Below are 27682 nucleotides of genomic sequence, written 5' to 3'. Positions count from 1 at the left end.
ATGACTCATGAATATCCAGGACAGTGAAGCTCATAGCCAATGCTCCAATGTTACTCTTTCTTCCAGTGGATCAGTGTCCCATTTGCCCTGTCACATCCTGCAGTCACCGACATTGGATTCACTGCTGTGCATGCTAAATACCAGAGTCCCTGGCTGGGAACCATTGAATCAATTGAAGTCTACACCTGGCTTGATAATTTTCTGTTGTTGGTAAGTGACACTGTCATCTGAGAAATGTAGTCTAATTATTAATAAAATCAAAGACATGTTCAGGATTTCACATGTGTACAAAAGGGTTCACCTGCTGACTCATGACCATATCTGAATTAACTCTTTTTCTTGAAAGGATAAAGCCACATGCTGACTAATAGTAGCCTACACAAAGTGGACAACAAATGGAAGCTTAACAGTCTAGCACTATATCATAGCATGTTCTGGGTCCAGATTTCTGCAGTAATAGAATCCCATAAATCATGTAGTCCCAACTGTACCATAGAGGTTTACCTTAGCTGGAAAGCTCTGCTATCTGAAGCTTCTGATTTGTATTTTGGAAGCATTAAAATATACTTTATTCTGATATAAGTAGTTCATTTATGAATTATACAGTATATCAACTTGTAGAGTCTAGGCCTTCAAGACTCAAGGCAAGTTAGAAGTGTCACAATGGAGCAGCTCAAAAGATGGCTTAAACACACGCAGACAAAACCCTGGTTTGACAGCACTGTGGGCTAGGGCTAGCAACAAGCACAGAGGAAATCATAGCATATTGCAGGCTGAGGAAGAGAAAAGAACTATGCAAACCCTATCAGAATTCATGATTCTGCTAACTAAGGAGATTATACATGGGGGGAAAGTCATCCCATCTAATTTCAAGGTAAGAAATTTGTTATTTTGGGAACAAAGTAAAACTGAAATTTGTTATATTTGTTTAGTTTTTAGAGGAATGATGATATTTTATGAGTTAATGTGTGTGTCACTTTGCTGAATATTAACAATTTCTCAATACTCAAAGTAGGCATGTTTTTCCCAGTAAAACATTTGTTAGTAAGAGGCAGGAAGAGTTGGGGGAGAGCATGTTTTTGGTAGTGTCTTCTCTCCTAAGGATTGTGAAGAAACCCCTTGACTTTCCTTTCCCTGGGATGCTTTATAATTGTGAATATAAAGAGTGACATGTGAATGACACATGCCTACCATTGTGTTTGTAGTTACATGTAAATGATGAAAGGCAGAAAAAGGAAAATTGTTTGCTATCAATCTTGTGGCTGAGATAGGAATAAAAATCACATGGTCCTTTGTCCCATACTACATTGAAGTTCTATTAAGACTCATCTGTAAAATAAAACATATCTAGCTTAGTCAAGCTCATTATACCAATTGTAAGACAAGTAGAAACTAAGCACTACATATTGAGTGGAAGGGGAAGCTATAGAAATAAGCTTTGAATTTTTGAGTACTGCTAATAGCACTGGGAGTCTCTCTCAGTCCCACCATTCATAGTTACCTCTAAATTAAACCTACAGTCTCATTCCCTTAGTCTTTCTGTTGCTCTTCCAAACTCATTTTCCAAATTTCCTTCTATCTTCATCAATAGGGCTCCCACAACAAGGTAGACAAACAGAAGTCTATTTTTTGAAATTCTAGCAGCTAGAATCTGATGTCAAGATGTCTTCCTCAGGTTTAGACTTTTAACTTCTCACTATGTCTATACATAGTAAAAAGATCATCAATCCCATTTAGAAGAGTTCCACTCTTTTAATCTGATTATTTCCACAAAAGTTCAATTCAGTTCCAATCCTATCAAACTAGGATCTGGTTTTCAGCATATGAATTTGTCTCTTTGAAAACAGTAGTTACATATTACTTTACTTAAAAACAGTAAAGATTCAGGATAGTTGATATATGTATATAATTATAATATATATATTATGCACCTGTGTGTTAATAAATTCATATCATTTAGAGACATGAGAAATGTCATTGATGTATTAATTAGTACATTTAAAAATAAAAATGGTTTTGGGTGAATATAGACAAGGGATGGATTTATAAATTTTACATTTTATTTTTAACGGTTTTACTTTTGAATACCCATGACTTGTACTGGAAGGAAAATTACTCTGTGCTATACTTGACATGAATGAAATAAAGATAAATAAGACAGCGATGCCAAAGTTAAATCCCTGAAGTTAAACCACAAGTGACACAGCAAGCTCCTTCAACTCTCCTCATTCACATATTAATTCCTGAACACCAACTTTCCATCCATCTCACAGTTGGAGGTGTGTCAGTACTCTAGGAGAGAGTCAATAATCTTCCATACTTCTCTCTAACAACTGCTCTAGACCCTAAACTCTACTCATATCATACATGCAATGATCCCATAGATACCTGAGGATCATTCTGTTTTTACTTTTCCTGAGGATCATTCTGTTTTTACTTTTTTTCATGTTAACATCCCCTCAAGAAACTCATCTTCTTCTTCTTCTTCTTTTTTTTTTTTTTGATTAACTTGAGTATTTCTTATTTACATTTCGAGTGTTATTCCCTTTCCCGGTTTCCGGGCAAACATCCCCCTAATCCCTCCCCCTCCCCTCCTTTATGGGTGTTCCCCTCCCCATCCTCCCCCCATTGCCGCCCTCCCCGCAACAATCTATTTCACTGGGGGTTCAGTCTTAGCAGGACCCAGGGCTTCCCCTTACACTGCTGATCTTACTAGGATATTCATTGCTACCTATGAGGTCAGAGTCCAGGGTCAGTCCATGTATAGTCTTTAGGTAGTGGCTTAGTCCCTGGAAGCTCTGGTTGCTTGGTATTGTTGTACATATGGGGTCTCCACCCCCTTCAAGCTCTTCCAGTTCTTTCTCTGATTCCTTCAACAGGGGTCCTATTCTCAGTTCAGTGGTTTGCTGCTGGCATTTGCCTCTGTATTTGCTGTATTCTGGCTGTGTCTCTCAGGAGCGATCTACATCCGGCTCCTGTCAGTCTGCACTTCTTTGCTTCATCCATCTTGTCTAATTGGATGGCTGTATATGTATGGGCCACATGTGGGGCAGGCTTTGAATGGGTGTTCCTTCTGTGTCTGTTTTAATCTTTGCCTCTCTATTCCCTGCCAAGGGTATTCTTATTCCCCTTTTAAAGAAGGAGTGAAGCATTCACATTTTGATCATCCGTCTTGAGTTTCATTTGTTCTAGGCATCTAGGATAATTCAAGCATTTGGACTAATAGAAACTCATCTTCTTGTATGTCTAACTTAGATGTCACTTCTGCAGGCTTCACACATTGCTCTGCCGGCATCTACTTATCTTCTCTCAACCACACATAATTGTCTCAGTTTTGTTCCTATTCAGATTTCTTATAGCCTATTTTAATGCCTCAAAGCTTTCTGTTTTTGTGCTAATATTAACAAAAATATTAAGCATACCTCTAATATACATATTCACATTTATCAACCATTTTCATATACTGCTCTAAAATATATGCAATCTAAGTAGAAACCCAAATCATGAAATATATTCAGTAAACGTGAACATAGAGGGAAGCTCTGATCTCTTCAGTGCAATGAGCGTTCAGCATACTCCCCTTTAGTAAAACACTACAGTGCCCTGACTGTCCCAGAAAAGTGTGAAAACAATGTGTTTTTACCATTCTCATGCCCACTATATGATTAACATCTAGAGATACTCATTGGGCACATGATTCACAATTCATCACATGATTTTCAGGATCTCGGTTTTTAAATTTTTTATGACAGTTGGAATTCCTGTCCCAAAGTAAATTGACTTCTGGGTAATTTTAAAATCTTCTTTTTTTTTCTTTTTTTTTCTTTTTTTTTTTTTTTTTGTGTGTGGGAGGGGAGCTAGGCAAGCGCTCTACCACTGAGCTAAATCCCCAACTCCCGACTTCTGGGTAATTTTAGGCAGTTAAAAGCAATCAAGTTAAGAAAAATAAATAAAAAAAAAACTGTCTAGTATACCCATAGAGAAATAATTCAAGAAATCCAGGATTTAAAAAAATATCACCATTGTTACACATTTGCATAGCTTCCCTGGATGTTTTAACAACTACTATACTAGATCACTTGGAATCAACACAATTTGTCATAGTCTGACTGGGAAGCCCAGGATTGAGGCATTAGCAAGATATGTCTGATGAGGGTTAACCCTTCATAGACAGCACATTCTTGCTGTGTCCTTAGTTGGTAGAAAAGGAAACTAATCTCCCTTAATTATTTTTTATTGTTTTTTGTTAGCAAAAATACTAACTAGATTTATAAGAATCCCATTTTCATGAAATAATTAATTCACCCAGAGCCGATAATGCTACAGATTCCTCTACCCAGAATATCAGAATTTAAATTGACAAAGGTTGCAAACACAGTTGTAGCAGTTGGGATTTGTGTTCTGCGGAGCATTTTTTCCATGCGCCCATCGACTAAAACACTGCAAGTGATGTAGCGTTGCAAAACTCCTAAGAAGCAACACTTTAATTTGCTCCCTTCATTTGACTTATGCTGAATCCCTGGGTTCTCATGCAGATGCTGGGTGGAATACCATGGCAAGCCTACTTCCAGAGGGTCCTCTCTTCATCGTCAGCGACCTATGCTCAGGTGCTGTCCTTCCTGGCAGCTTTTGGGTGCCTGGTGATGGCTCTACCAGCCATATGCATTGGGGCCATTGGAGCCTCCACAGGTAAAGTGCTTGCGTCTTTGTCACATGTTCAAGGCAGTGTCCCCAACCCCTAATGGCTGTTCTTTCTATGCCACATCCTTCTTTCCCCTACATAGTACATGAATTCTTTCTGCATGACCTCACCAGGCCTTTGCTATAGCATTCTACAAATAGAATTCTAACAAATGTTGTTTCCTTGGTTTTTCATTTGTTTGTTTGTTTGGTTGGTTGGTTGGTAGGTTGGTTGGTTGTTTGGGGCTTTTTAGATTTTTTCTTAATAGTGAAACTTTTGGTTACACCAATTTTGGTGTATTAGCAACTGTATTCTGTCAACCAGGAGAAATCTGTGATGCACATTATATGCCCCGAGTGATAGGGATGTTAAAAATAGTACTCCATTCTGAATTTAACTATAAAGAGTAGATATGAACACTGAAGACTTTTTATAGTCCTCTTTGTGAGCCCAAGAGATGCAAAAATTGCAAGCCACTCCAGTAGGAGACCATCCTTATTCTGTCATTATGGTCTCCAGGAACCACTGTAAACAGGAGATTTTAGCTCTTATTTTCAATAGTTTGCTAAACAAAAAGGTTTTTCTATTCTCCTTGCAGAAGCTAAGCTGTTTGTATTGGGTAAGATAAAGAAACTAAATACTAATATAACAAAAAAGGAGCAATATAAAATTATTTCTCTGATGGTCTCTAGGCAACATTTCTAAAGTCTTGCCTTTCACTTTCTTGAACATAATCATGCCTGTTGATCATGCTTTTTCTATGATAGAAAGAGGAAGCTAGATCCCTGCAAGCACACTGACAACTCTCAGAAGGGCTCTGTCTTTGCAACCTAATCACCGCTATGCCTAAAACCAATCTTATTACCTTGTGGATTGGGGCTTCAGAGACCTAGGAGAAGTGTAAACATAAAATCATAAGAGCATGACAGAAACTGAGATCTGCAGTCAGTGGAGCATTTTATGAACTTCAGAACTAAGTTACAGCTGTCTTAATTGTGATTATGAGGAAACATGTAGATTGAAATGAAAGTACGTAACACTAACCCATATTCAGTAACATTGAGTTCATTAAAAACATATTAGAAAAGTTTACCTTTTATCTTGTTTTCTTTAATAAAGGGAATACTATTTATTGAAATTTTTGGTATATTTTTATTTTAGCTTTTATAACAGAGTCACAATTCATAGTGTAATCTTCCTGTACCATGCCCATACTTGACATAAAATAATAACTGAATGATAAAAACATTTGGTCAAGGTCTTCATCAGCATTTGTTTCTGTAATAAGAATATAGGGTTTGCTTGGCATGAGCAGATAAATCCACTCCCTTCTATGGATATCCATGCATGTGTAAACAGGTTAACAAAAACAAGCATACAGTTTACTGTTTCCTAGATTGGGTGTACGTTTATTATTATTTTCTCTGGTAACTTAACTTCTCAGTTGTGGCTTTAGGCCTGGTTGCATACAGGCGTACCTTTAATTATAACTGTAATGGGAAGTGAGCAAGCGAGAAGAACCACTATTGGTTGGCCTTGACATTGTAGCAACAAGAAAGATCAGCAAACATTAAAGAAGTCAACCAATGTATAGATATCCAGGTCCCTTGCACATACATAGCAAAGGAGAAGAAGCATATTCAAAGATAAACTAGTGTTTCAGGTCATTTTATTACCCCAAGTGTGAAAGCCTCCCAGATACCTGAGCCTCATAAATGAAAAAGGCCTACCCTTATCATAACCTACTCCTTCTATAATGAAAACTCTACATAAGATGGAGTTGCTTAGAAGCAAACTACTCAAAGGTAGCTCCAAGGCTACACTGTCCTCAGAAAAAGGGTGAATAGGGAATAAAATCTGCTGTGATTTCAATGTGTGCACAGGTCCCTGGACGCCATTCAGTTCCAAGTGATCTAAAGAAAATGTTTGATTTAAGATTTGTTATCTGTGATTTTGAGTAAGCACCACTGCACACAAAGAACATCTGGGTGCCAGGGCACAGCAGGTATAACTAAACCTGAATGCCAGCAACACTCACTAGGCCCAGGCAGATCAGACATATTACATGACCAGCATATGGACTTCTCACCTTAGTAGATCATGTCAACACTTTGAGTTGTGATGGTTGTTTCTGCTCCACAGACTGGAACCAAACTGCATATGGGTTTCCAGATCCCAAGACCAAGGAGGAAGCAGACATGATTCTCCCGATTGTTCTACAGTACCTCTGCCCTGTGTACATTTCCTTCTTTGGGCTTGGTGCTGTTTCTGCTGCTGTCATGTCCTCGGCTGACTCATCCATCCTATCAGCAAGTTCCATGTTTGCTCGGAATATCTACCAGCTTTCCTTCAGACAAAATGTAAGGCCAGCCTTTTAATCTGTCGTCGTCATCATCATCATCATCATCATCATCATCATCATCATCATCATCAGTCATTGCCAATGTATTTTCTATATCTATTATATATCTAGAATTGCAGAAAGAGTCTCTGTAAGTTGAAATATAAAATTTGGAATGTTCCAAAATCCAAAACTTTTTGAAAAACCAACAAAATGTTACTAGTGGAAGGTGTCATATTATGAAACCTTGTACAAAGCATAGTACATAAAATACTAAATGTAGTATATGAAATCACTGTCAGGCAATATCTATAAGCTACACATGAAATACGTAATTTCTGTTTTAAAGTTGAATTTCACTCCTAGTGTATTTCATTATGAGCATGCTAATGTTCCAATATTCAAAAATAAACCCCTCACAATATAAGACACTGAAGGATACTGAAGTCTCTCTCTCTCTCTGTCTCTCCATATATATGTCATTCCTACATATGTCATTCTATTACACCAAGTCTGAAGGCCTCCCAGATACCTGCCTCATGAATGAAAAAGGCCTATGTTTAGTGTAACCTACTCCTATTTCTATAATGAAAACTCTACATAAGATGGAATTGCTTAGAAGCAAACTAACTCAAAGTTATTGATCCAAAACACATATATATGTAAATATAGTGTATTTATCCTGCAAATGAATCACAGTATCTCATGCCATTGTTTATTTTCACAGTTAAAGAAATATACTGGTATAACTTTTCTCCAAGAGAATGTCATGTTACTGTAGTTTAAATTTCTTGTCTTTCTGGTATAAGACAATACAGCTTCAAAATTTTTAGGAAGGCATTTAATCTGATTAAATATACTAGGATCCTAGAGAGACCTAATGGCTATAAGTCATGGTGAACTACTTAACACTATTTTTATAACAACTTCTGTGGTCTTTGAATTCCTCGGGATGCCTTTGCATACAGTAGCCTTTCTATTTGATTTTTCTTATAGAGCCAAAAAGGTTTTAGGACTGCTAGCTACCATAGTCCTTGGAGAACAGTGGGCCGCTCTCAAGAGCTTTTCTCTATCATGTAAAGCTTGACTTCTCACCAGGTTTCCTAGGTCATAGTCAGCAAAGTAAGTCCATTAAAGCCAACCAGATGACTCAGTTTAAAAATGTGCCTGCCACCAATTCTGATAGTCCATATTTCATCCTTGAAAGCTATGATTAGAAGAACTGGCACTTGCAAATTCTGACTTCCACCCATGTACCTTAGCATATATATTTGCACATGGGTATGTGTATGTACATGCCCAATTTTTTTAAAAGTGGACCATTAGTATGCCCTAGAAGCATCTGATTTAGAGCACTAAAAAATTAATGTTTTTGATAGAACTCTTACAAGGACACACTTTCAGGTTGCCCATACTCTCAGTATTTCACATGAGTAAGATCTCACCTAGCAATATTTTATGTGTGACATAAGATCTTAGTTATCTCAGCTTTCCCTCTGTACATTCAAAAGAAGGCTTCATGGTCTCACTTCCTACATATGGTAAACAGAAGTCTTTACACCCAAGTGCCGTAAGTTGCATCAGCTTTGGACACAGGAGACAGGATAATGTCAATTTTAAAGCATATAAGTTTATCCTATGCATCACTTAAAAAGCCAAAACCTTGTTGGTAAACCTGACTATGCATTGATTCCTCATAGGCATCAGACAAGGAAATTGTGTGGGTCATGAGGATCACTGTGTTTGTGTTTGGAGCATCTGCAACAGCCATGGCCTTGCTCACGAAGACTGTGTATGGGCTCTGGTACCTGAGCTCTGACCTTGTCTACATCATCATCTTCCCACAGCTGCTCTGTGTACTCTTCATCAAAGGAACCAACACTTATGGGGCAGTTGCTGGTTATATTTTTGGACTTTTCCTGAGAATTACCGGAGGAGAGCCATATCTATACTTGCAGCCCTTAATCTTCTACCCTGGTTATTACCCTGACAAGAATGGTATATACAATCAGAGGTTCCCATTTAAAACTCTCTCCATGGTTACCTCATTCTTTACCAACATTTGTGTTTCCTATCTAGCCAAGTATCTATTTGAAAGTGGAACCTTGCCTCCAAAATTAGATATATTTGATGCTGTTGTCTCAAGGCACAGTGAAGAGAACATGGACAAGACCATTCTAGTCAGAAATGAAAACATCAAATTAAATGAACTTGCACCTGTAAAGCCTCGACAGAGCCTAACCCTCAGTTCAACTTTCACCAATAAAGAGGCTCTCCTTGATGTTGATTCCAGTCCAGAGGGATCTGGGACTGAAGATAACTTACAATGACCCCATGTAAAATATACAGAACAGGGCATTGCTGTAGGGTAATACTGGGAAAAAGGTTTGGAGCATATCTTATACATGTTACAATATAAATGTTTGAGGAAAAAAGTTTTTCAGAAATAAGATATTATGGATGAGTTCAGAAAAATAACAATTGCACAGTGAGGCAGAAGCAAGCGTGAAGGCAACAGCTTTATTTCTCATCGTAGCACTTTTCATTTTGAATAGCTTTGTTAAGCACATAAAAATGCATAAAGCCCCAGCCAAAGAAAGTGGCCAAATATTATTTATCTTTATTATGGAAGGAAGGAATATTTATTAAAGAGTCCATTGGAAGGAGATTGGATGGTCCCGATCATTTTCACTGGCGAATGCACTGGATAACAGATTAATTACTACAACATGGAGGTTATGCGTGTATTCACGGTCACTACTGTGAAGGATGCAGTGGGTTAGCCAGTACACTTTTCCCCATGGGTAGGTTGTCTGGCTCTCCCATAATCTTAACTATGGCATTTACCCATTTTTCAAGGTGTGCTTTCTTACCCTTTTTTGCCATCTAGCATGTGTACTCTCTCCATTCATCCCTCCATCTATCTATCCCTCCTTCTTTCTACACTCTCTCCTTTCTTCTGCTCTTTCCCTTTCACTCCCTTTCTCCCTTCTCTTTATCTCTTTATATTTTGTTTCTGTGAGGGGCTGGAACTCTATTACAGGGCCTTGCACATGCTAAGTAAGAGCTCTCCTACTGAGCTACATTGCAACCTCACAATAATTTATTTTTTTAGTAATATCGTACATTATTCTAAGCACAAGCAACACAACAATATCTTATTTAATAGTGACATTTTTATGTGAAAATGATAGAAAACAGAGTTTATGTTGGAGTAAGATAGAAGCACTGAGCCCTTTAAGTGTGACCACAGTTGCTATATGCTCAAAGAGAAGGGTCCAAAACCAAGCATGAAATGGTTGTTGGGCAGCATTACAGCAATAAGTCAAGAAGAAAAGGAAAAGAAGGAGAAGAAGAAAAACGGATTTCTGTCTCCAGCTTTTATACATTAAATGTTGTTACACATTATAAATATAATGTCTTGGCTTATCTTCTAAGAGTATTGGAGGCAAAGTTGAGCCATATATAAAGTGTGGTTTCTGTCTAACATCTGTTACAAGTGCCACCTGCTTCATCAGCATGCATTCGACGCATATTTATTACCAGCAGTTCCCAAATAACTCTCTGAGAAACTGGGAAACAAACCCTGCTTACTTTTGGACATCCAATAATGTAAGAGTTTAGTGCTAAGGATCTACTCTTGACACTTTTCCACATAAGCCATTTTTAGGGACTGGACAGATCACCACAAGTGTGTATATTGATTTTCAAATGTAATAGAAAACAAAAAGTAAAAACAAGTCATAGAAGAAGCCATCATTTTTAATGTCTTTTGTGTACATGGATTTCAGGAGGTCAATCATTAAATGTAATTTTGCTTTTCTTTGTAGCATTCAGAATTACATATAAAACTTGTGCCACCAAACCCTAGAATTCTTTTTATAAGTTACAGTTATTATCTCTTAAAGCATCACATTTGGAACTCCTTTCTTTAAAAAGGATGACTTAAAAATTCCTACTGTGACTTTTAAAATGTAAAATTAAATAATTTTACATATTGTAATGTCCTATTTTTCAGGATTGTCTCAATCCTTAAACCACTTTACTGATTTGTGTATGTACGTAAGGAAGAGAATTCATTTACCCTCCAGTTTATCTCAGAATCAGCTCACTAGCTATGGAGTAGTTATGGAAATTATGGAGTCTGAGATGTTCAAACATGGTGTGAGAAAAGAGTCAAAGGAAAAAAGAAAACACAGATAAAAAAGTAGTAAACTTTGTACTTGAAAATCTACTAGTGACAATGATGAAATTTCTGGTAAACATGGTATTTCAGATGCACAAAGTCTTCCAACAGAGACAAAAGAGAAACTTTTGCCCAACTCATGATCTTCCATGAGATTGTTGAGGTATATGCTTGCATTAGGAACATCACAGAACCTCACTCACACTAGATCTCACAGCGAAGCAGGTTCCTTTCACAGACATTACACTTTGTAATGCTCTTAGTCAACAACTGTCCAACTAAGCTTAAAATATTTAAAGTATCATAATAGCAAAAATGAGAGAAGAATCCCAAGATATTTATTTATGCATACTCTTGAATGGAATTCCCCATGATTTCCAAGAAAGAGATGATGCTTCAAGGTATATTGGATTGGAGACATCTCTAAATTATTCCAGATTCAAGCAGCAGACCTCATTTTCAAATCCCCAATGAAATCAAAATAACCCAAATGTTTCAGCCTCTTGCTTGGGAAGTAATACATGTGGATAGCATTTGAGCAAGATAGGAGTTTCACTCCTATATATTAACAATGATTGTGCTATGTTTCTTAGGTAATTTGTGTTCCTCTCCATGTGTTCAGAACATCAAGCTTGTAGCTGGAACGATATGTTAACAAGCTGTCAAATGCTCAGTGCCAAAATCCAATTTCATTGTTATACTTACAAGTAATGAATTTTATGTGCATATTATATGAATGTAAGCTTGAAATGAATGCATTTAATATTTAATATAATGTATATTGAAAATGTCATTTGTAAATAATGAATTAGCATTATATTTTAAACATAAATCATCATTTCCCTTTTTGTCCTTCTACAAAATTTGCTCTGGTATCCTATGTAACGTATAATAAGTTTGTTATAATGTATGTTGGCTACTGCATAGACAAATGCATAGAATTGTTCCAAAACTTATATTTTTATCTGTCAAAATGTTATACAAAATTATACAGAAATAAGTAGATTTACAAGTACACATGTATGTGTTCAAATGTAATGATACTGTATTAAATTATTCCATTGCAATTCAAAATATCATGTCTAGATTTAATGTTTGGGGGCTTCTTTTTAAATATAAATGGTGCTTGAAGACAATAATGCAATGGGAGTGAAAAAAACCAATGTATAGAAAGATACATAAATGTCAAGTGGGAAAACTGCAACTTGTAACATCTTGGAGCAATCTATACACCTTATCCTAGAAGCAGATGGATGCACCTTCTCTTAGATTATAAGGGTCTTCTTTGGAATTAAATAAATATCAAAGTGTCCATTTCATTACTAGAAAAAAATCAGTTTTTTAAATGACTGTCTTATGACTGTTGATGTGGGAGATATAGCCAGTACACAGGGACAAACCAGTGTTCTCCAAGATTATACTGGTTTCTTGTCTAAACCTTTCAAGGAGTATTTAAAAGTGATATTTTATCTAGCTTCAGAACTTTGGCTCTTTGTCCATTACCATAAGCATTGTGTACATAAGACATGTACAGGTAGAAGGATCTAAAAGAGTTCATGGAAGAATAAAATGCACTTCTGACAAGGAAACATGGCATGTTCATCCACCATTGAGGATGTTCTTCTTTATGTCTGAATTCTGCTTTAACTCAAATATTCTACAGTAAATTTATTAGAAATGAAAACACAGAAAGCATAAAAGCAGAGTCAAAGCTGGTATAATGGCAGTGATGTCTACCTGTTCAGGAGGATAAGGCAAGAGGATTGGAAGTACAAGGCCTGTCTAGGCTACAGATTGAGCCCAAGATCACCCTGGGCAACTTAGTTATTATCTAAAAGATGACAGGTTTTAAAAGCTGGCTGGAGATACTGGATCACTGGCTAGTATGCTCACATAACCTTTGTGAAATATCAGGTTCAGTCACTGTTATTGGTGGAATCATAGTGTACATTCTAGAGAAACTTAGGAAGCTAGAAAAAAAATGTTGCCACTTGCCAAGATTATACCATCACTGTAAGAACTTCAACAATACCACAGTAAAAATATCCATCCTCTCTTAATGTTATTTCTAGAATCTCTCAGGAGAAAGATTAAGCTTCTCTAAAATAAATGATTAATTATGATGATTCTGTTTTTATTCTATTTTTAGTTGGAATACTAGAGTACTGTTTTAAAAAAGGTACTGTGTAATATAATTTGGAGCTAAACTTGAGTGCTGCTTTAACAATTTGTTATCTGGAAACAATGAAATACATAAACCAAAGAGGACTTTTGGAGTGGCAAATACAGTGAAAGGAATAATTACAAATTGATTCCAATAGCAAAAAAAAAAAAAAAAAAAAAACCCAACCCATGGAAAATAAGCTCTGGCTGGGAATTATGCCTAATATTAAAGGGTCTGAGATTACTGATTGTTAGAATTAGTAAAATTCTAGAGGTCTGCTTCAACTATGCACTACTTTTTTTCCTAAATTTAAATTTTTATTGGTTATTTTATTTACTTACATCTCAAATGTTTGTCCCCTTTCTGCAGAGGGTTCCACATCTGCAAAACCCCTACCCCACCCACCTCCCCGCTGCAACTATGAGGGTGCTCTCCTACCCACCCACCCACCCACCCACTCCCACCTCACTGCCTTAGCATTCCCCTACACTGGGGCATTAAACCTTCACATGACCAAAGGCTTCCCCTCCCAATGATGCCAGATAAGGCGATCCTCTGGTACATATGTAGCTGGAGCCATGGGTCCCTCCATATGTACTCTTTGGTTGGTGGTTTAGTCCCTAAGAGCTCTGGGGTTCTAGTTGGTTGATATTGTTGTTCTTCCTATGGGGTTATAAACCTCTTCAGCTCCTTCAGTCATTCCCCTAACTCCTCTATTGGCATCCCCATGCAAGCATCTGTATCTGTATCAATAAGGCTCTGCCAGAGCACCTCAAGAGACATCCATATGAGGCTCCTGTCAGCAAGTAATTTGTGCCATCAGCAATAGTGAATGGATTTGGTTGCTGCATATGAAATGAATCCCCAGATGGGATACTCTCTGGATAGCATATCCTTCAGTCTCTACTCCAATCTTTGTCTCTGTATTTCCTTTAGACAAGAGCAATTCTGGGTTAAAATTTTTGACAAGGGTAAATGGCCCCATCCTTCCACCAGGGTCCATGCCTAAGATCTGGGTATGGTCTTTACAGATTTTTTTCCCCATTTTGTTGGGTATTTCAGCTAATGTCATCCCTGTTGGGTACTGGGAGCCTCTTGCTTTCCTGGCATCTAGGACTTGGTAGTAGCTACCCCCCCAATTTACCACCCCTCATTGCTGCATACCTCTGTTCAATTTCCTGACCTTCTGTACATCTCCCCTGTCTCCTCCCATGCCTGATTTGAGCAAATTTATGTTCTAAGAGGGTCTCTCTAGTTTGATTATATGTTATTTGGTTGGATAAATCATGATGTGATATATTGTTGGAAAACTATAAATAAAGGTTTTCTTTTACCCTGCTAGATCAGGCACCACAGTGCCCCCAATATCTGCTAGATAGCTTGCCAGAAGCACACATCTCAACTCCGTGTCGGCCCAGTGTCTCAGCTGTTAGACACTCTCCCAACTCAAATCGCCACAAGAAAGAAGACACAAACCAATAACCTCTGATCAAATTGATAAGATATAACTGCCCACCTAAACATACAAAGCCCTGTACACATCCATCATGACAACCTGTAAATACACTGAGTGGAACCTTAATGTCAGACTCCATGTTCTCTCCATGGCTACTCTCCTGCAGTCTCCTCCAGTCTTCCCCTCCTTTCCGTCTCTGTCTCCTCCTCTTCCCTCAAACTTTTCTCCTGCTGATCCTTCCTTCTTGTCCAATGACAGGCCTTGTTCTAACTTGTACTTGCCTACACCTCGGGATGACATCATCCTACAGTGAGAGATAGCAATATAGATAGATAGATAGATAAGCCTAGGGCCACAAAGAAAGATACATGCCTTTACAGCTGTTATGTTCTTTACTAATTACATACTCCTGTGGGTATCAGTCTTGCTGATAAAAATGGCATGGACCTCTTATTAGTAAGCTATAAGACACACACAGGTTTACATGGTACACAACCCTTAAAAAAGGGAGACAGAATGATAAATTCAGCTCTTCAACAGAGAAAATTGTGAGAAAATATGTATACTTACTTTATCATCATTGCCATCATGGTATCTACAAACTGAATGAGAAAAACTAGAGTTCTACTTTAACATATTTTGATCTAGAGATCACATTTGCTTTACAGACTCAGCTGAACAAGTGCTCCTTGTGCACCCAATTTTTTTTCTCTGTATAAGATATGATGCCAAATCTGGCATGGCCTTGGTGGGGACAGAATTACATTGTTTCTGCCTCTAGGACAGGCCCAACAAGTTGAGCCTGCAGGAGTGTTGGTGGCTTCTGTGGGCTTAGAGCTTGTGTATTTAATAATTTACATATTCTACATTCCTCCTTCAAGGAATGTCCTCCCCATTAACTTTAATGACACCATAATAGCAATTGACAACATGAGTTCTAGAGGTGATGACATACCTAATATCTCAGCAAAATGGTAAAGGCTGGGACCTTCAGGACAGTCCCTAAGGCTCTGGTAAAGGATTGTAAAATGATACGTTCAGTGTGTGTGTGTGTGTGTGTGTGTGTGTGTGTGTGTGTGTAATTCTCAGAAAATAAGGATGAAATATGAATTATGTGAGATGCTCCATGAATCTAAAGGTGCAAAGGAGCCTTGTGATCCAACTTGTCAGAAAGATATTAAGAAAGGATATAAAGAGATTTAGGGGGGCAGGACCCTTCCAGTTTCTGCTTGTGCTCAGAGCTGAAAGCCAGTCACCAGAAGTGCTGACACATCTGAGAGCAGAGGTAAGACCAACTCTTCTGCTCCAAGCAACCTGCCTGAAGGCCTCAGGATACACAAAACAAGGAATAATATGGGACAGGACACTTCTAGATTCTGCCTGTGCCCAGAACTGAATGGATCCCACAGCTCTCTGTACCCAGATCCAGTTGTAAGAAAACAGATCTACAGAAATGCTGACACACAGTCTTATAGGAGGGCCAAGCCACTGTCAGAGACAGCAAGACAAGCTAACACCAGAGATAAACTGATGGTGAGAGTAAGCACAGGCACCTAAGCAACAGAAACCAAGACTACTTGGCATCATCAGAGCCCAGTTCCCCCACCAAAGCAAATACTGGATATACAAACACACTGGAAAAGCAAGATTTGTTTTAAAATCACATCTCATGATGATGATAGAGGACTTTACGAAGGACATAAATAATTCCCTTAAAGAAATACAGGACAACAAAGGTAAACAAGTAGAAGTCCTTAAAGAGGAAACACAAAAAAATCCCATAAAGAATTACAGGAAAACACAACCAAACAGGTGAAGGAATTGAACAAAACCATCCATGATTTTAAAATGGAAATAGAAACAAACAAACAAACAAAATACAAAGAGATACAACTCTGGAAATAGAAAACCTAGGAGAGAGACCAGGAGTCATAGTCACAAGCTTCACCAACAGAATACAAGATATAGAAGAGAAAAATCTCAGGGGCAGGAGATGCCATAAAAAAACATGGACACAAACATCAATGTAAAATGCAAACAGCTCCTAACCGAAAACATCCAATAAATCCAGGACACAATGAGAAGATCAAACTTAAGGATAATAGGTATAGAAGAGAGCAAAGATTCCCAAATTAAAGGGCTAGTAAATATCTTCAACAAAATTATAGAAGAAAACTTTCCTAACCTAGAGAAAAAGATGCCCATAAACATTCAAGAAGCCTATAGAATACCAAATAGATTGGACCGGAAATGAAGTTCCTCCTGTCACATAATAGTAAAAACACCAAACACAGAAAACAAAGAAAGAATATTAAAAGCAGTAAGGAAAAAAGGTTAAGTAACATATAAAGGCAGATCTATCAGAACTACACCAGACTTCTCACCAGAGACTATGAAAGCAAGAAGATCCTGGTCAGATATCACACAGACTGTAAGAGAACACAAATACTAGCCAAGGCTACTATATTCAACAAAACTCTCAATTACCAAAGATGAAGAAATCAAGATATTTCACAATGAAATTCGCACAATAACTTTCCACAAATTCATCTCTACAAAGGAAAAGAGATGGAAAACTTGAACAAAAGGAGGGAAACTACACACTAGAAAAAGCAAGAAAGTAATCTCTTTGGAACAAACCCAAAACAAGAGAGTCAAACAAACAAAATTCCACCTCTAACAACAAAAATAGCAGAAAACAACAATTGCTATTCTCTAAACATCAGTGGAATCAGTTGCCCAATAAAATGACATAGACTAACAGATTGGATACGGAAACAGGACCCAGCATTTTGCTGCATACAGGAAACACAGATAGGTGACAAAAACAGACACTAACTCAGAGTAAAAGGCTGGAAAACAATTTCCAAGCAAATGATCCCAAGAAATAAGCTGGAGTAGCCATTCTAATATCCAGTAAAGTCTACATTCAATCAACAGTTACAAAAAAAATAAGGAAGGACACTTCATATTCATCAAAGGAAAAGTTCACCAAGATGTACTTTCAATCCTGAATATCTATGTTCCAAATGCAAGACCACACAAATTAATAAGAAATACCTTACTAAAGCTAAAAGCCCACATTGCATCTCATACAATAATAGTGGGAGATTTCAACTCCCCACTCTCATCAATGGACAGATCATGGAAACAGAAACTAAACAGAGACATAGAAAAATTAGCAGAAGTTATAAACCAAATGGATTTAACTTATGTATAGAACATTTCATCCTGAAAAATAAAAAATACCATGTGCTCAAAATCTCATTGAATCTTCTCCATAATTGACCATATAATCAGTCACAAAACAGACCTTAACAGATAAAAGATTGAAATAATCCCATGCATCCTATCAGATCACCATGGACTAAGGTGGGTATTCAATAAGAGAAAAACAACAGAAAGCACACATACAAATTGAAGTTGAACAATGTTCTTCTCAATGATAATTTGGTAAAGGAAGAAATAAAAAAGGAATAAAAGACTTTTTAGAATTTAATGAAAATGAAGGCACAACATACAAAAACTTATGGGACACAATGAAGGCAGTGCTAAGAGGAAAACTCATAGGTAAGTGCCTCCAAAAAGAAACTGGAGAGAGCATACATTAGCAGCTTGACAGCACACTTAAAAGCTCTAGAACAAAAAGAACCAAATACACTCAAGAGGAGTAGAATGAAAGAAGTAATCAAACTCAGGACTGAAATCAACCATATCGAAAAAAAGAACTATACAAAGAATCAACAAAACCAGGAGCTGGTTCTTTGAAAAATCAACAAGACAGATAAACCCTTAGCCAGACTAACCAGAGGGCACAGAGAGAGTATCCAAATTAACAAAATCAGAAATGAAAAGGGAGCCATAACAACAGAATCTGAATCCTCTTACAAAAGCCTATATTCAACAAAACTGGAAAATCTGGATGAAATAGACAATTTTCAAGACAGACACCCGGTAACAAAATTAAATCAGGATGAGATAAGCCATCTAAAGAGTCCGCTAACTCCATAAGCAGTTATTAAAAGTCTTCCAACCAAAACAAGCCAAGGACCACATGGGTTTATTGCAGAATTCTATCATACCTTCACAGAAGACCTAATACAAATACTGTCCAAACTATTCCACAAAATGAAAACAGAAGGAACACTGTCCAATTCGTTCTATGAAGCCACATTTAGGCTTATACCTAAACCACATAAAGACCCAACAAAGAAAGTGAACTTCAGACCACTTTCCCTTATAAATATTGATGCAAAAATACTCAATAAATTTCTCCAAAACTGAATCAAAGAACATATCAAAACACTCATCCATAATGATCAAGTAGGCTTCATCCCACGTATGCAGCGATGGTTCAATATACAGAAATCCATCAACATAATCCACTTTGTAAACAAACAAATATGTAAACATTATTAGCTCATTAGCTGCTGAGAAAGCATCTTACAAAATTCAACACCCCTTTATGTTAAAAGTCTTGGAAAAATCAGGAATTCAAGGCCCATATCTAACCAAAGTAAAAGCAATATACAGCAAACCAGTAGCCAACATCAAACTAAATGGAGAGGAACTTGAAACAATCCCACTAAAATCAGGGACTAGACAAGGCTGCCCACTCTCTCCCTGCTTATTAAATATAGTTCTTGAAGTCCTAGCCAGAGCATTCAGACAACAAAAGTAGGTCAAAGGAATACAAATTGGAAAGGAAGAACTTAAAACATCACTATTTGTAGATGATATGATAGTATACTTAAGAGATGCCAAAAGTTCCACCAGAGAACTCTTAAGCCTGATAAACAACTTCGTCAATATGGCTGGGTATAAAATTAACTCAAACAAATCAGTAGCCTTCCTATATTCAAACAATAAACAGACTGAAAACAAAATTAGAGAAATGACACCCTTCATAATAGTCCAAAATAACATAAAATACCTTGGTGTGACTCAAACCAAGCAAGTGAAAGATCTGTATGACAAAAACTTCAAGTCTTTGCAGAAAGAAATTGAAGATCTCAGATGAAAAGACCTCCCATCCACAGGCATTGGAAGGACTAATATATTACAAATGGCCATCTTGCCAAAAGCAATCTACAGATTCAATGCAATTCCCATCAAAATGCCAACTCAATTCTTTATAGAGTTAGAAAAAGCAATTTGCCTATTTGGAATGACAAAAAAACCCAAGACAGTGAAAACTATCCTCAACAATAAAAGAATTTCTGGGGGAATCATGATCCCCGACCTAAAGCTGTATTATAGAGCAATAGTAATAAAAACTGTATGGTATTAATACAGAGACAGGAAGGTAGATCGGTGGAATGGAATTGAAGATCCAGAAATGAACCCACACACCTACTTTCATTTAATCTTTGACAAAGGAGCTAAAACCATCCAGTGTAAAAAAAGATAGCATTTTCTACAAGTAGTGCTAGTTCAACTGGAGGTCAGCATGTAGAAGAATGCAAATTGACCCTTTCTTATCACCCTGTAAAAAGCTTAAGTCCAAGTGGATCAAGAACCTCCACATAAAATCAGATACACTCAAACTAACAAAAGAAAAAGTGGGGAAGAGCCTCGAACACATGGCACTGTGGAAAATTTCCTGAACAAAACACCAGTGGCTAATGTTCTAAGATCAAGAATCAACAAATAGGACCTCGTAAAATTGCAAAGCTTCTGTAAGGCAAAGGACACTGTTATTGGGACAAAATGGTGACCAACAAATTCGGAAATGATCTTTACCAATCCTATTTCTGATAGAGGGCTAATATCCAATATATATAAAGAACTGAAGAAGTTTGATTCCAAAAAACCAAATAACTCTATTAAAACATGGGGTACACAGCTAAACAAAGAGTTCTCAGCTGAGGAATATGGAATGGCTGAGAAGCACCTAAAGAAATGTTCAATATCCTTAGTCATCAGGGAATTGCAAATCAAAACAACCGTGAGATTCCAACTCGCACCAGTACTCAAGTGACAACTGATGCTGGCAATAATGTAGAGAAAGAGGAACACTCCTCCATTGTTGGTGGGATTGCAAGCTGGTACAACCACTTTGGAAATCAATCTGTAGATTCCTCAGAAAATTGGATATAGTACTCCCTGAATACCCAACTATACCACTCCTAGGCATTTACCCAAATGATGCTCCAACATATAACAAGGACACATGCCCCACTATGTTCATAGCAGCTTATTTATAGTCATCAGAAGCTGGAAAGAACCCAGAAGACTTTCAAAAGTAGAATGGATTCAGAAAATGTGGTACATTTACACAATGGAGTACTATTCAGCTATTAGAAACAGTGACTTCATGAAATTCATAGGCAGTGGATGGAACTAGAAAATACTGAGTGAGGTAACCCATTCACAAAAAAAGGAAGAAAAAAAGAAAAAAGATCAACAAAACACACATACACACACACACACACACACACACACACACACACACACACACGGTATGCACTCACTTATAAGTGGATATTAGCCCAAAAGGTTGAATTACCCAAGATAAAATCCACAGACCACATAAAGCTCAAGAGGAAGGACCACCAAAATGCAGATGCTTCAGTCCTTAAACAGGGGATAAAAATATTTATAGAAGGGGCTATGGAGACAAAGTTTGGAGCAGAGACTGAAGGAATGAGCATTCAGAGCCTGTCCCACCTTTGGTTCCAGCCCATAGATATACACAGCCACTAAACCTAGACAATATTGATGAAGCCAAGAAGTACATGCTGATAGGAACCTGATATAGCTGTCTCCTGAAACGCTCAACCAGAGCATGACAAATACAGAGACGAATGCTAGCAGCCAACATTGAACTGAGACAGGGTCCCCAATGGAGGAGTTAGAGAAAGGATTGAAGGAGATGAAGAGCTTTGCAACCCCATAAGAAAAACAATACCAGCCAACCAGAGCTCACAGGGACTTAAGCACTATTCTAAGAAAACTCATGGACTCCAGCTTCCTATGTAGCAGACATGGCCTTATTGGGCACCAATGGAAGGAGAAGCCCTGCCGTGGCTGGACCCCCCAATGTAGGGGAATGTCAAGGCAGGAAGGCAGAATGGGGATGAGGAGGTTCAGGACAGGGAATACCCTCACAGAAAAAGGGGAAAGGGAGATGGTAAGGTGGGCTTATGGACAGGAAACAAGGAAAGGTTATAACACTTGAAATGTAAATAAAAATTATCCAGTGAAAAAGAAAAAGAGAGAGAAAAAGAAAAAGGAAAAGAAAAAGAAAGGAGTTTTACAGAAGGATGGTCATAAAAGATTCCATCTGGATAAGGTTTTGTTGTTGTTGTTGTTGTTGTTGTTGTTCTTGTTCTTGTTCTTGTTCTTGTTGTTGTTCTTGTTGTTGTTCTTGTTGTTTATCCTTGCAAAGGCAGACAGATTTCTGAGTTCAGGGCCAGCCTGGGACAGAACTATTTTAAGCCTAGGTATGTTTGAAATGTTAATTTCAGGATGGGGTCCCTCCAAGCTAGCTTAACAGAGGTTACAGAGGCAGGCAGATCTTTGAATTCTTGCAATGTTAAAAGAAAATATGTGCTTACTGTCTCCTAAGAATTAAGGGGCTAAGGTCATGAGATTCTGATTCATAGGATAATCAAAAGGAAACCTGGAGTAAGTGACTCGATTGATAAAATGAAAGACTGGGCTTATGATCTGTAGTAGATAAGTTATCCAGAGAATTTTTAGAATAGTAAAAGAGAATTGCTTGGAGAGCAGTCTTGAGCAGAGAATAGCAAGAGAAAGACGAATATCTAGAGAGATGTCTGGAGATCTCCAGAGAAAGCAGATCAGAGAGGTAAAAAGGAACGAATAGAGAAAACAGGCTGGAAAGTTGTCTCTCGCAGAGAGTGAGCTACCAGCTTCATCTTACGATTTGTCTTTGAGTCATTTGTTTTCATTGCTCCCACACACCCATTCCTCAGAACCCCTCTCCAAGCAGAGGCTGGTCCTTGGCCTATAACCATGACCTTAAATGAGAATGCTGAGTTTTCCTCACTGTGTATTTTTGATATTTGGTCAATACCACCCGCCAAGCTGAGCACCTTGGGTACAAAGGAAGAAATAAAAACTGAAAAAGGCCCTTGAATATTTGAAATGACAGTAAAATGATTTGATTTGTTTCTATGAATATTTCTGATTATTTGGATGAAAACACAAAATGTTACAATTTTTTTTCTACTTTGAGACATGAGTCTCACATCAATTAGGCTGTATTTAAATTCACTATATAGCTGAGGATAGCTTCCTGCTTCTATCTTCCACATGGTAGGATTATAGGCATATAAAATCTTAAATAATCTTAAAGAGATGTAAAAAATATGAAATTGGTATTATAAAATTTAAAATTTGTTAATCAACTAAATATTTTGGCCTTTAAAGCATAGCACATGGTAGGGTGAGGGCAAGTGCCAATGGCTACAAAGCAAGATTACTTGAATTTACAAAACAAAATCAAGCTCAAGAAAATATTGTAAATTTTCTAACTCTATATAGGTCAAAATGTCCCAGACAGAGATAGCCATTGGCATGAACTGTGAGCTGTGACTAAGTGCAGTGAACAATGAGGACTGAACCCGTGAGAGAATGTGGCCATCTCAACCCATTTGTTCTTGCTCACAGAGCCAAAGTGCACAGTGGATACTACATGTCTGAATCAACATCAAGTTCACATTCAGCCCTTAGGAGAAACCTAACCTCATTTCATAGCAGATTCCTTGTCATTTTACTCTAACTCATGCAGTTAAATGTGTGGTAATGATTTTCCCATGTTTTACGTTTTATAGAAAACTCCTAAGATCTAAAATGTTCACTTTTAAAACTAGAGACATGAAGAGAAAAAGCACATTATTAGAATCCTGTCATCATTGATTAACCTTTCTTATCCTCTGGAAGAGAGGTCAAGCTATACCCTTAATGAATTCCAGTTACTGGACCAAGGACATGCTATTTTGGGAGAGAGGGTCTGTACTTCTGTTGACAGGAAAGGAGAAAAGGCTCTGGACCCTTTCTAGAGAGATATGGATCAGATATGACAGGGGAAGACCACTTGAAGATCTCGAAAAATTTGAGAAAATCAAATAAGACATGTAAATTGATCTACTGATTCCTCAACATGAGAACAGCCCAATAACTGGCTTGGACATAAAAATGTCTACAGTCAAAACTTCAGTTAAAATGAGACAATAAATCTTATTGGTTATGGAATCCCTAATATTCTTCATACCTGTCTGCATATGGCATGAATGAAGATTTATTAAATTTGGTCATTGATTAAATTAATTTATTAGAAAGATGTGTTCAAATAAGAAGCAAACTTTCATCCTTAACTGATCTGATCCTTAACTGATTTGCACAATCCATACAAAACTCTTAATTGTATTAAAAATTTGGTTATGCTATTCATATGTTACAGAATGTTCAGCTCTGACAAGATTCATCCACTGGGACCTGAACTGACCTACTTTTCCAGCCCCCTGCTTCCTGATCCTGTCCAGAGAAATGCTTCCAGAACAGCATTAGGATTGTTGCTGATTCTAGATAACCTTGATCCATCCAACCTATCAGACAGACCCAGACAGAACTTCATGCAAGCCCTGAGCCTTCTAAGCATACAGAGACTGGATAACAGATGTTAAAACTAGCTTTCTTAAGTATAACCAAGTTTTCTAGTTTTCTTACCTCTCTCCATTCCTTTAAAGAATTTTGATCACCCCTATTCAGCAAGAAGAAGTTGTGAAGAGTAGTCACCCCAACTTTTTGGGTTTGGTTGTCTGGTTATGGTTATTTTATAAATTACAAATAGGTTGTCATTTTAAAGGATAATTCAGAATGGTCATAAACCATTGAACAGGAAGGAAATAGACGGGCTGAATTACTAATTTTATTCTTGAAGAAAGCATTCTATAGTCATAATCTTACATTAATAGAAATCTTTATAATTGAGACAAATTCAACTTAAAATTTCTTACATTTGGTAGAGAATTTATATTGATACAGGTTTAAGGTTTTCATGGGCATAAATTCCTGTATTGATACAAAATTTGAGATTAATATTGGTACTCTTAGATAGGCATTGTGCCTATGCAACTGATTGAAGAATGCAAGGCTTAGATGAAGTAGAGTTAAAGTTGTTATTGCAATGGTGTTGATAAAAACACAGAGTCCATCAATTAAGAAAGTAAGGGCAGGAGCTTAAACAGGGCAGGACCTGGGAGGCAGGCTACAGATGAGTGCTGCATATTGGCTCACTTCTTCTGATCAGATAATTCTCTTTCTTATACAACCAAGAAGCACCTTTCTAGGAGTGGCCCCACCCAAAATGGGTGTGGTCTCTGCTCATCTATCAAACACTAATTGAGAAAGCATCCCAAAGTCTTGCCTCAACTGAGGTTCCCTCTTCCCAAATGACTCTAGGTAGTATAATGTTAACAAAATCACCAGTCAGCACAGGTCTCAATTATAAGTATACATTAGAGGGAACTAGAACGTTGTCAAATATACTAGACTCTAACTTAAGTTGTTTGATTCAGAATCTCTGGAAATAAGGCCTTCAATAAGTATTCTTCAAAATAATTCCTCATATCATTTTATTTGCTTCTCTGTGGATTTTGTATCACATAAGGAAGAAATGTCTATTCTAGAAAATAATGTTCTTTTGAAAGAACTCTAAACATGCTTAAGTAATCCACAGGAATGCAGAATAACTAGTGCATCTGTAAACCAGTAGTACAGTAAAACAGTGTATGTTAATGTCATACTTTGACTGTAGTGACAGTCTTACAAATATGTGTACCTGTTCAAATTATACAGGGCTCAGGAAAAGATCCACAAATTTATTCTCTGAGGACTCTGACTGCTACAACCTGCTTGTTGAGCATTTGTCTAGCTATCTGATCATTCAAGAAGTATAATAAAACTTCTCTCACATGCCTGAAAGAGTGACCAATGACTGTAGCCCATATGATAGTTCTGTTTTATTATGGACACTTGAGTGTTAATTTCTCTGCCTACTAAATACTTCAGGCAATGAAGCCCCATAACACTGACACATTTCTAGGTCAAAAATGCCAAGACATGTAGGCTGTCTGCATTTTATATTTTGTTGAAATATCAAAACTGTTTGAAAATATTTCTGCACTCATTACTTTTCCAAGGAGACTTTTCTGGAGGTGAGGGGAACAAGTGTCTTCTTCTCTTCTATAAACAAATGAGTCATTCTTCCTGTCCTGGAACCTGAAAATGCTAGGTCTATACACCTCCACAAGACTTTCTACAAGCCATGTTCCCTTTATTGCTACTGCATTTGGGGTTTTTTTTAATAATCAATTTGCAATAATTCATAACACTCATGTATCTTTTGTCTTCTGACGATTGAACTGTTTTCATTCAGATGCTACTCTTTGGTATCCATTCATCCCAAATAATGACCAGTGAGCCCCTGCTACCATTTGTAAAAAACAGAGTGAAAGAAGAACTGGGATGCTTGATACTGCTGTAATTTTTATTCACTGTACCTTTTAATAGCAAACTCTCTGGACCTTTCAATGGCACATAATTTGATGCTTTTCTAGCACCAAATTTACTTTGCAGAATGCTGTATTTCCTCACCCATTCCTAACATGGCAATGCAAACATAATACTTCTTTTAGTTAAGTCAAAACTTTTTCACATTTCTAGCAGCCATTTCAGTGCTAACCTCACGCCATTTTCAAAGATCCCTTGCCAAAATGCAAAATCCTATGTCTTAAAGAGTATCCATATGAAAGCTTTACCTTCTAGGAAATGGAAAGATTAAATCATCTAGATTCCAGCCATGCCCAATCATCAGCCACCACTGATTAAGGTACAAGAAATGGTTATGTGATAGGACCAGTCATACAGGTTTCCTCTTAATCAGGCTAATGGAAATAACACTGCCTGTTCTGACACTACCTTATTCTCTGAGGAAAGGAGGAGCTAATGTGTGGCAAATCTATTCAATTAAATCCTTCTACTCACAAAGAACAAGCTTCTAATCTGACAAGACATAAACTCTGGCTATGATCTGGCTTTCTTAGCAGCATCACCATATAATGGCTTATTACAAAGTGCATTTCTGGTTAGACTATATCATATCAAGCCACCAAGTATTCCACTTCCCAGCAAAGAGATACAGGAGTAGCCCATGGCACGGGATGCAAACTTTCATAATATAGAAGTGGGTACAGGGGGGAGAGATGAAGCATTTCAGAGCAGCACTGCAGGACATATGGCACTCTCCAGAACAGAGTATTCAACTAAGCCAAGTCATTTTATATGGTTTTATGTCACCAGAAGTAAAAACAGGTGGCCATAGAATGCAAGGTTGGGGAAGCAGAGATATGCCTAGTAACTATTTATCCTACTAACTCAGTGGGAATCTGTGCTCCTTAGCCCTGAAATTCTGAGCTCTCCAGAGAAGGAAATCCAAGTTTTCAGAGTGTAAATATTCTAAAAGCATACCGCAGGAACCCTCTTGAGAAAGTGCTACATTTGTTACCAAAGCATTTTTTGGCTTCTTTTAAGACACTCCACAAAAGGCAAAGTCATCATTCCACCTGACTTTATTGGTCTTGGTGGTTAAAAAAAAAAAGCTATACCTTGTGGTTTCCATTTGTGCCCAGAGCTGCCTTGTTACCCAGGTCTTGCAGGGAGAGAGCTGATCTCCAAGGAGTGCTAACAAACCTGAGACCACCACTTCTGTTCAGAAGGACCTGCCTGGAGCCCTCAGGACACAGGAACAGAGGAACAGTCTGGAACTGGATCCTTCCAGATTTCGTCTGTGCCAAGAGCTGACCCACAGTTCTTAATACCCAAGT

The 27682-nt window shown here is 37.5% G+C and overlaps 1 protein-coding gene across 1 annotated transcript in view; it reads left to right on the top strand.

The window, feature by feature from the left end:
- Slc5a7 (solute carrier family 5 member 7) overlaps positions 1–12282 on the top strand; it is a 30817-nt gene extending 18535 nt beyond the window's left edge. Inside the window, exons 6-9 of the mRNA NM_053521.2 lie at positions 67–210; positions 4536–4689; positions 6824–7041; positions 8723–12282. Of these exons, the coding sequence (NP_445973.2) occupies positions 67–210; positions 4536–4689; positions 6824–7041; positions 8723–9352 (1146 nt within the window). The 3' untranslated portion in view covers positions 9353–12282. The remainder of the gene's footprint in view (positions 1–66; positions 211–4535; positions 4690–6823; positions 7042–8722) is intronic.
- Positions 12283–27682: the final 15400 nt, after the last annotated feature.

This window comes from Rattus norvegicus, chromosome 9 (genome assembly GCF_036323735.1).
Source record: "Rattus norvegicus strain BN/NHsdMcwi chromosome 9, GRCr8, whole genome shotgun sequence".
Taxonomy (NCBI): domain Eukaryota; kingdom Metazoa; phylum Chordata; class Mammalia; order Rodentia; family Muridae; genus Rattus; species Rattus norvegicus.
This window is presented reverse-complemented; position numbering and strand designations above follow the sequence as displayed.